The sequence below is a fragment of the Penicillium manginii genome (assembly GCF_028828005.1).
Source record: "Penicillium manginii strain IBT 31320 chromosome Unknown utg000004l:1.0-7231830.0:1.0-7236170.0, whole genome shotgun sequence".
NCBI lineage: Eukaryota > Fungi > Ascomycota > Eurotiomycetes > Eurotiales > Aspergillaceae > Penicillium > Penicillium manginii.
Window position 1 is genome coordinate 1,653,325 of NW_026643105.1, and position 10,300 is coordinate 1,663,624.

At 48.5% G+C, this 10,300-nt stretch overlaps 3 protein-coding genes across 3 annotated transcripts; 1 reads left to right on the forward strand and 2 right to left on the reverse strand.

Annotated features, from left to right (window-relative positions):
• Positions 1-707: 707 nt before the first annotated feature.
• Positions 708-2,488, reverse strand: N7533_004322 (putative cysteine synthase B; the record flags this gene model as incomplete). The annotated part of the gene is made up of 3 exons (XM_057100972.1): positions 708-1,244; positions 1,352-2,181; positions 2,233-2,488. The coding sequence occupies 3 exons, from the start codon at positions 2,486-2,488 to the stop codon at positions 708-710; spliced, it is 1,623 nt and encodes a 540-aa protein (XP_056960602.1).
• A 1,280-nt stretch (positions 2,489-3,768) lies between these two features.
• N7533_004323 (MDR family MFS transporter) lies at positions 3,769-5,912 on the forward strand (the record flags this gene model as incomplete). Its single annotated transcript, XM_057100973.1, has 7 exons — positions 3,769-3,903; positions 3,981-4,114; positions 4,267-5,060; positions 5,118-5,307; positions 5,365-5,430; positions 5,483-5,536; positions 5,594-5,912. 7 exons carry the CDS (start codon positions 3,769-3,771, stop codon positions 5,910-5,912), a joined length of 1,692 nt encoding a protein of 563 aa, XP_056960603.1.
• Positions 5,913-7,461: 1,549 nt separating this feature from the next.
• Positions 7,462-8,967, reverse strand: N7533_004324 (uncharacterized protein; the record flags this gene model as incomplete). The annotated part of the gene is made up of 1 exon (XM_057100974.1): positions 7,462-8,967. The coding sequence occupies one exon, from the start codon at positions 8,965-8,967 to the stop codon at positions 7,462-7,464; it is 1,506 nt and encodes a 501-aa protein (XP_056960604.1).
• Positions 8,968-10,300: the final 1,333 nt, after the last annotated feature.

Genomic DNA, 10,300 nt, shown 5'->3' on the forward strand with positions numbered 1-10,300 from the left:
GATTCATTCCAGACAATCTCCCGCAATTCTAGCATTCTTGGGCCCTGGAGATTGGCCCCTTTTTTACTACATTGTTCTATTTTGCTTCTATGGTATTGCTAGTTCAATCCTTGTGGCCCGGGAATACCCAGCCAAGAGCGGAGCTGCTCAGATTAGAGCGAATTACCTCGTCTAAAGTACGTTAGTGGATTTTCTCGATCTAAATAGGTGGGGAGCTTAATTTTGAGCAGATTTGAGCGTGATCGACCACTGACAATGGCACGGCCCCCTGCTGCACTCTTCGCCTGGAGATGCCCGGTATAGACAGACCAGCTTGTTCCGGTTAATATCCCACTCTATGCAAAGAGCCATTCGGATTGTTCGGATTATTCAAAGTATTAAAATTCACTTTTCAGATCAGGTCTTCTTCTTCACTGACGTAGCTATGCAACCCTACACCCCTGCCCCGGATAATAGAGGAGCGTGGATCCACGCAGTCGGATCTTGGTACAAACTTCCAGGGTTTCATGAACCACAGAAATAAAAGGAAAACTAGGAATATAATAGCCTGTGATTTCATAGACCAAGTCGAGAGTCCCGGAGTATCCGCGTATATACAAAAGAGCAAGACAAAACAAAGGAACTAGAAAGCAAGAAATATCCCAGATTACCGCATCGGGACTAGCGGCTCACATGGCTCAACTAACCCTACATTCTCGACATTCACCTTAATCAAGGGGCACTGCTGATACCGAAACCGTTGTTGCAATCGGCACCTTTACCTTCTGGTCGGCAGCGATGGGCCCGTCATTTCCGATCCCATACATCTTCAGTGCCCGGTAACCCCCACGTACGCTATCCGCTTCAATGCTGCGGGCCCGCAGCACGCTCGTTGCCACGCGTGCCGTGTCCCCATCATAGCACACGACCACAACGTGATGCGATCCAAGATCCGAGACCAATCTATCGTGGAAGATCTGCTCCAACTCCACCCACTGCGTCTCAAGCACCGTGGGGTCCGAAAACGGCGACGGCGTGTGCGGCCCGGCACTGCTCAGCGGCAGGTTAATCGACTCGGGCAAATGCCAGTCTCCGAAGTCTGCTGCTTTTCGTAAATCTATCACGCGGTGCTGGGGCTTCAGCGTGATTTCTCGGAGCGGTGTCTCTGCGAGACAGCGTGGCGACCCGTATACCTCGGGTAGTACTTCGAGGGCATCGCGTTCCCAAGCCTCATCATAGCGGTGGAGATCAACCTTTGTCAGTCGCTGCGGGAAATCAAGTGGATTAGTACCGGGTCGCTGAGGTTTCATTTGAATTGTGGGGTCGACATGTCATGGTGTTGGATTCAATTTTTCTGGGAGAGCATGCTTACCTCGTTACGGATGGGAGGGAATTGCGTGGTCCCCAACTTCTGGAAGTACTCCTCGATGTACTGGTATGGCAGGTCACAGCACAGAAACACGCAGTGGGTCAAGCCATCTGGGCCCGCCAGATCGGATAATGTGCCAGCTGCCTTGCGCTTTGATACCATCTGGAACAGACCTTGAAGATTAAATCCGGAGGACGGGCCGCATACCAGTCCCTCGCGGCAGAGCTGTAGAGAAAGAGTGTACGAGTCGGAAGATCCGACTTCTTCGATCACATCTACTGCTTCTTTCCAGGGGAACTCAACAGGACGCATGAGGGCAAAGGAGCGAGGTCCAGGAACCCGGTCCCCAGCCGCTGTGCACACACCGAGCCTCATTACGGATGGTTTGACGCTTTTGAAGTATGTCCCAAGGCCTGTCATGGTGCCGGAGGTACCCATGCCCGCACAGAGAACGTTAATCTCGGGCAGTTGTTTGTAAATTTGAGGGCCAGTCCAGCGAATGTGAGACTGCCAGTTCTTATCGTTCTCATATTGGTTGGGGTTGACAATATCTTCGGATTCCATGGCCATGCGACGGGCATTTTGAATGCCACCCCGACTGTCCACGGGCTCGGGCTGGGAAGGTCCACCGAACAATGTGATGTTTAATCCGAAGAATTGCATCAGTTTCAACTTGGCGTCACTTGTCTTGTTGCTTAGGAAAGCCCGAGTATCTTGCACGCCATGCATAACTCGAGCAATCATGGACATGGAGATAACTGTCGATCCGGAACTATACTCGATGATAGTGTTGGTCTTGTCGGGCTGCACACTCGACTCGAGCATATTTAATGCTATGAAAGTGTCAGTATAATTCCTCAGATTATTCTCAGTACCCGTCATACCTGGCATGCTCTTCACATTATTGGCGGGGTGCATGGTCATCATTTTAGCATATATCCGAACCCCATCATGGTAATATGGATTTAGATGCTCGGGCAGTTCCACCAGAGGTAGTGGTGGCTGACAATCCGGATTGAAGTATTTCTTCAGTGAATCCGTACCGAAGTACACATTGTTCTCATTGATATTGGTCATTTTTTCAGGGTTATCGGGAGTAGTATGGAAAGTATCGGACACCTTGCTTCCACCAACGCCCATGCTAGTAATTCTCCAAAGACCAAGAGATCAGGATTGGAAGGTTGATACTTATGCTGGTAGCTCAAGAAACGAAAAGGAGAGAAAAAGCCGGGTTCCAGCTACCCAGATATACTTCTACATGTCGATCAAGCTGCTGAGGAGGGTCCATAGGAGGCCCCCTCTTCCCTTTGCGTCGGCTTGGCACCCGAAAGGTGTAAAAGGAAAAAGACGCAAAAGCCGCTCATCTTCAGATCCACTGTGACAACTTTGACCCGTCTATGGTATGTTGCTACCAATACTAACTAGCAGAGGGGTAAGACAAATCAGACCCAGCTTGTTCCGAGAACGCTGCAAGCGCCCAAAAAAACAATACCCCGCGACGATGAAATAGGAAGGAGGGCGGTGGGTCAATGAACATAGGCAATGCGCTGGGTACCTTTGGAAGTTTGCCTCGGGAATTATAATAATTTGATACAGGTTGTTATTTTAGCCGAATTGTGAGATCTGAATGGCGTGCAGAGAAAGATGGCGTGGACCCTGGTCAGCATTGCCTTTAGTTTGTCACGGAAACTGGATCGGGAAATTTGAAAACGGAGAGATCGACAGGACTCACATTGCGTCCCCGTCGTGGTATTGGGGGAAGCGATCGTTCTAGAAGGCAAATTGTGGAATTCGCCATTCGTCAGTAGTAATGACACGCTACCATGTGCTCTTTAGTCTGCAATCAGTGCGATCAGCAGTGACAGAGGTCAGCAAGGTCCCCTACTACAAAAATACCAAGACAATGCCCAGAAACTATATACTAAAGGTCCTCGAGCTTTCGGCTCCCACCTGTCAGATTTGCCATCAAAATAACCAGACTTCGATATGATTCCGCCAAAAGATGCGAGATCGCGCAAGTACCTTGAGAGTGTTTGAGCAGGTTTGTAAACTCTGGGCGCTGCCGATCAGCGCCTGTCATCAAGCTGCCGCTTTTGCGCGTCGATCCATGTCGTTTTAAGTCCGACCGCGTCTGAATAGCACCCATGGCACTCAGAAATGCGGTCTGGTAGGTCTGAGCATGGATGGTCTCATTACTTCGGATCGGATAGACCCGTAATCCATATTATTTTGAATCGAATAATTTCCTTCGAATTCTTTCCAATTTTTTGCCTCCCTTCCTGCGTCACCAAGAAAAGGGGGGAAAGGGTAAAACCAACCTGAATGCGTCTTGCTTCATCCAAAAACTCCTTTCTACATCCCTAGAAGTATCTAGGAGGATACCTGGCTACCCATCACAACCTATCCCCGTTGTACACGATATGTCCGGAGTCCTAGAAAATAGATCAGGCCACTCCAGCCCCAACAGCTCGGATGCCGATTTGGCGGACAAAAATGGGGCTCAGGTACTTTTCAACGAACAAACAAATTATGTGCCCAAGCGCACCATTATCACCGTCAGTATCGCGAAACGCGACTAAATTTAATCAGATAACAAATTGATGTTCGATCGGACTGACTCAGACTCCACTAGATCTTCCTAGCATGTTCGACCGTTGACCTGTTGGCCTTGATGGACCAGACGACGCTGGCGGCCAGTCTGTCCATCATTGGCAATTCATTGGTAGCGAGTGATCAAACATCCTGGATCTCCGGTGGTTACTTTGTGTGAGTAATGGGAGTGAATTCCTTATTGCTACTTTCACAGCCTGTTCATTCGTTCATTCTTGCCATAATTGCTTCTCCCGCTCTATACATCGCTTGTTTTCTTTTTCCTTCTTCTCTTTTCCCCCTTGGAGAACAAAAAGCTAATTTCGCAGAACATCAACTTGTTTCCAGCTCCTCTACGGTAAACTATCCGACATATGGTCACGCAAAATTATCCTATTTATCGGACTCGGCATCTTCTTCATCGGATCGCTAGCCGCATCGCTCGCACAAAATGTCACACAACTCATCGTCTTCCGAGCACTCACCGGTGTCGGCGGTGGAGGTCTAATGACCGTGGCCCAGATGATTGTGAGTGATGTAGTTCCTCTCCAGGAACGAGGCAAATATCAAGGAATACTCGGTGCAGTGGTAGCAATTGCGAATGGTATCGGACCCGTCATTGGCGGAGCTTTGGCTTCAATCTCCCATGATTCGTGGCGATGGATCTTTCGACTCAACTTGCCATTAACTGCACTAACGACTGTTTTTGTGCTCTTTTTCATGCCGTTGCGTAAGGTCGAGGGAGACTGGAGACTGAAGTTGAAAGCGATTGATTTCTTGGGTGCGCTGTTGGCTCTGGGTGGAACGGCGATTTTGTTACTCGGACTGAACTGGGGTGGTGGTGAGTATGCATGGAACTCGGTCCATGTAATCACGACCCTGGTTGTTGGATTTGTGATTTCCCTTGTTTTTGTCGGATGGCAGTGGAAGGGTGCGCGGATTCCTTTGGTCCCGATGCACATATTCCGTGGCCGAATTGTGAACGGAGCTTGCTTGACCATGTTCGTCAATGGGTGGAACTTTCTGGTCCAGGTTTATTATATTCCCACTTTCTACCAGCTCGTTTTTGGATATTCGACTGTCAAAGCTGGCGCTATGCTGCTGCCCATCACTTTGATGCAGAGTAAGTCAATGCTTTGTCTTTTATTTGTGTATTCCGATGCTAACTGCTATCCCACAGCTGTCAGTAGTACTCTCTCCGGTCTCGTCGTGCACTGGGTTGGCCGTTATAGAGAGTGTATTCTTTTCGGATGGGTTATATGGGCTGTTGGTCTGGGTCTTTTCTCAACCCTGGATCAATCATCTGGGCTCGGAAAACAAATTGGATATGGAATTCTGACTGGCGCTGGTGTCGGTAATACCTTGCAGCCGTATGTTCCAATCTTAGTGTCGAACTGTGCTGGGCTCTCCACTAACTAGTATACTAGATCACTCATTGCAGTGCAAGCCGGTGTCGAAAGACGTGATATGGCTGTCGTCACATCATTTCGCAAGTATGTATAACAGCATCTACCAGTATTCACTAGCACTATCTAACAATTCCAGTTTTGTTCGAAACCTCGGCGGGACCCTTGGCCTGGCAATTGCTGGTACAATAATGTAAGTACTTCCGGAGTGGATTATCTCATATTAAATCCGGCATACTAACAACCCCAGAAACAATGTGCTGGGATCATCCATTTCATCCCTTCAACTAGGCGACACCGAGTCACGGTCCCTCCTGTCAAGTCCCCAGAACTATCTTTCTAAACAGTCTTCCGAAGACGCAGAGCATATCCGCAGCGTCTTAATTCCAGCTTACCAGAAAGGATTTCGGATTGTCTTTATCATTGGAGCCTCACTATCTGCTTTGTCTTTCTTTTTGGCTTGGTGGCTAATGCCTCAAGTGGGGTTGAAAAGGTCAGATGATGAACAGTTGAAGGAGGAGGCGAAAAAGCGAGTCAATGGAGAGCTGGATGAAGAGAAGCGCGGTTAAATGACGAATGGTCCTTTCTTGAAATATAACACGCTTGAAAATCTTCGTGGATACTCACTCGTCCAGTGAAAACTCTACCAATTTCGGATTTTTTCGTCTTAAAAATGGGTGTATAGAAATGACAGTGGAACCAAAATATTTCTCAGTATATAAGAAAATTAATGAACTTGAAGACTACCTAGGTATGATCTCTCTAGATACGTAGTACAGCTTCCTGGCCTGGGGTATAATCACGATTTAGGAAGGCTGATTCCGCCCTGGATCGAGCACCTGGGCAAGATCTATTGAATATACAGCACAGCCCTGATGGATATGTTATGGTCAAAAACCTTCAAGTTGGAAAGGAACTTGAAATTCAGTATCGAAGATATCATTTCCAGTGTCTCGGATCTATATTGTAGATCATTATTCAGGGTCCCCAAAGATCATCGAATTTTCGGGATGTGTCAGATGCTGTGATGGGGACTCGCGAAGGACCCTGGGGGTGATGAAAACCCCTCTTTCAATGTTTATGGCCAGACCTTGCAGATCTTGTCAATCAGTTTGTAACAGTTTCAATTAAATCAAACTAGTAAGGTAAGAACCTACTGCCAAGGAAGGTGGAACGTACTTGCCTACCAGTACGTAACTGCCCTCCTACTTAACCTTCCACCTTCCCAATTTACTACTAGTACATGTACTAGTAGTCGTAAAGACTTGTAAACACCCCAGCCTTGACGCGAGAAAGTTCAGCAATGACACCTCCTCTGCTGAATTCGCGACACAACTATTGCCTGCTAAGCTTCCACAGCTCGCTATGACATCCTTGGACTCGAGAAGGTTGAGATCATACCTGGTCTAGGATGAACAATGACCATCCGTTTGTCTCAATTAAACCCATATCCTTGCCACCAGATCTAAGTAAGTTGACCTGATAGATCGCATAAATAAATCAACTAACCTCGGATGCCTAGGTAGGAATCTGGTTAGAGAAAATCGACCGCGCTCTTGGCACCAGCCCTGAGAACGAGGCAAGCATCCGGTGCAAGCTGAACTTGCTTCAAGTTCTTGTCTGCGCATAGGACCTCGCGTCTTCGGCATGTACGATAAATGGTCTCGTACAAACTGTGATTTGGGGCCAACGATGCTCCATGGCTGGGGAAGGCTCGGGAAAAGGAACATTTGCATTGATACGGGGATCCCATTGCAATGATTTCATTGCCACATTAGTTGTCCGATCTTGCTTCTTACATCTTTTTTTCCCTCCTTCGGTAGTCGTCATGCCTCATCATCTTGATTGTTGACGTTCTTGGGTCCTTTTTCTCTTCCCCTTGGTAAATATCTCTTACACCGTCTTTCGCTTCTTATTTTAGCCATGTCACTTTGCTAGTATTATGGGAGTTTAGCTTCAATAGAGGTCTAAAAATCAAGCAAATGTGTTTTCCTCCTTCATCACTATATGATTATATGGCTTTCAAAAGAGAATTAAATAAAGTCACCCGAAAGCCGCTCCTCGACCCCTCAACCTCACCACCATGAAAAGCCTCCCAGCCACACTAACCACACCAATCTATGCGTAGCTAGGCTTGTGCTTGCACAGGTGCCAGGGGCTGTGGAAACCATCCAGGTGAGCAGCATTGATAAAGGCCTTAGTCTTCTCCGCATCACCGCAGAGATCACCACACCAAACAGGGCGGCTCTCATGTCCGTAAGGAGTGAGAATCCACTCTCCATGATCCCAGTTCTGACCAATAGCACCGCTAACATCGCAAACAGGAACAGTGAAAATACCCTCCCAAGACGCACCCTTGGAACCGGGGCTAGCCCAGGCACTGGCAATAGCATCATGCGCACGCGAAGCCGCAGTGTCGGCATTGTAGTCGTATCCGGCAACGTTCCACGCATCGAAAGACGAGTTGAGAATATCTTCCTTGCTGACACCCTTGTACTCGGCCTGGCCGAGCTTGTCAGATCCAGGAGGGGGGTTGACCCATCCCCACTGGTGAGAGTTGAGCGAAGGAGTAGAGTTCTCCTGCCAGTAGTAAAGGTACCAGGCCTTGCCATCGCGGCAGATCATCGATTCTTGAGGACCGGAGCCAATGCCCTGGTTGTCGCCACAGGCACCACCGCCCAGGATGAAGATCTTCTGCGTGCGGTATAGCTGGTTGATAGAGGTTCCGATCAACATGTTAGACATCGAGTCAGTAACAGCGTTCTTATCAACGCCTTGGAAGTCAAGGAAAGCGCCGCCGGAGATGTAGCTGCGGATATCAGCATTTCCGTAGCTCTGGCCGTCCATAAGCTGGTTGTTGGCGGTGGTGAAGGACTTCAGGGACTCGACAACAACGTTGCTGAGAATGCCACCCAGGTCGGCAGATTTCTGGAAAGTGTCGTCGGCGTGGTCTCCGAGGGCGATACCAACGGCACCATTAGCACCGGTCACGATGGCAGATCCAGCACCGGCAGCTGCTGCAATAGCGGAAGGACCAAGGCCGGCAAAAGCAGCGCCGATTCCAACAATGGTGGTAATGAGGTTCAGGACGTTCTTGAGGTCATCGGAACTCTTATCATCCTTGTCCGTGTAAAAGGTGGTAGCCCACGAGTCCTTGGAGAGAGCCGCGCCGAGAGCAGCGGTGTTGAAAGCCTGCGAGAGACCGCTGAAGTAGCTGTGGAGACGGTTCACAGACTCGAGAACGTAGTAGGTAGGGCGAATATCACCACCACGACCATTAAGAACGCGGTTGTCACACAAGTTCAAGTCACAGTCTGAGTTAGATCCATCGTCACGACAGGTCCAGTCGGGGTCTCCCAGGGCCCATTGTCCAAAGGCACCAGCAAAACCGGCAGAGTTCTTCTCGATCAAGTCGGTGTTGTTGTTCCACCAGTTGTTGATCCAGTCGCCAGTCTTGTAGGTGTTCCAATCCTCTGCGTGTTGGCCATAGTACTTGGAGACCTGTCCGCAGCGCTTGAAGTTACGGCGAGGGGCGACAAGAGGGTTGGTGAATTCGGAAGCTGCCGGAGCTCCCTGCACCTCAGGAAGGACAGCAAGAGCTGTAATAGCAAGTGAGAGAAGCATGGTGCTTCAAAAGATAGACAAAGAATGTATATAGAAAGGGAGTGTAGTAGTACGTAAAATGAAAGACAACGAGGAAGAAGTCCAACCTCGTAGGAGTGATAACTCCCAAAGTGTAATGAATGACAACGAAGAGTATGAAACCTGATACTGCTCCGGGAATCATCTTCTATTTATCTCCTGACAAGAGTCTGATTGCCTTCCTCGCAAGGAGAGTGGTGTCTTGCTACTAACTCTAACGGCATATGCATCTCCTCAACACAGACCCACAATGTAACGCCCACGGGACAAGGCAGAATGCATTAAATTGAGCATGATCAAAACTCTCTGACACATATAAACAGAGCATCCAGCCCCCACTGCAATGTCTCATCCCACTAATATGCAGTCATCTCGCCATGAGTAGGACATATCTGATGCCGGAACGCTGTGGTCGACAGGGACTCCCGACAGATCGAGTCTAGCGGACGCCACTCATCTTCATCAGGGGTCCCATCTAAGGGACGAGAACGACTGGGATAGCCATTAAATTGGGGTCCGTAGCCTTGGGGGCCGTTCTGATAGTCCACTTTCCCCAAAGGGATCCGTGAAGGATGAGTGGGGCGAGTTTGTCGAAGCCGTTCCCTGTTTGGGAAACTGCTCTAACTATAGCGATATAGTTGGGTTTGTTGAATAATATCAGTACCAATCCCACGGTAAATTAATGATGCATAGTAGTATTTCATCACATCCAGCTCAGCCTTGTGGTTGTTTATTCAAGTTGTCAGGCAGCCACACCGTTTATGAACCCAAGTTAAGTAAATCTTAACGATGGCAGGGTGGGCCCGACGTTGGACATTTTGCCGATGCGATACTACGGGGCATAAGCTTGTGTAGACCATTTTACGACTCCACGCCCGTGGACGTTGGCTCCTACGTCCGTAGCACTCCGTAGAGGTGATGACTTTTTAGTATTTGAACTAGTGTTCAGTCAGATATAGGAGGTCTATACAAGGTATTCTAGATGTCCGCATATAAAGCGATACGGATTCACGGTGTGTCGTGCAAAGAACGCTGGTATATCATTTCAATCTCATTTACTCGATCGTCATCATTAAGAGCAGAGATCAAATTATTAAAGAAAGTGAGGCTAAGCCTAGCACAAAATCACGAATTGTCATATCAGTCATCAGTCATCCGCGGTAAGATCCAAACGCCAACCAAGGGGGAAGACCACATCCTGGTCTGAAAAAGGAATGAGAATAAAAAGGGGTAGAAGAAGGGAGCATAGGAGAGTCTAGAACATGACCAGCAGCTAGAACAAAAAGCAGTAGGCTCTTTTTGTTCTCGAGGTCCA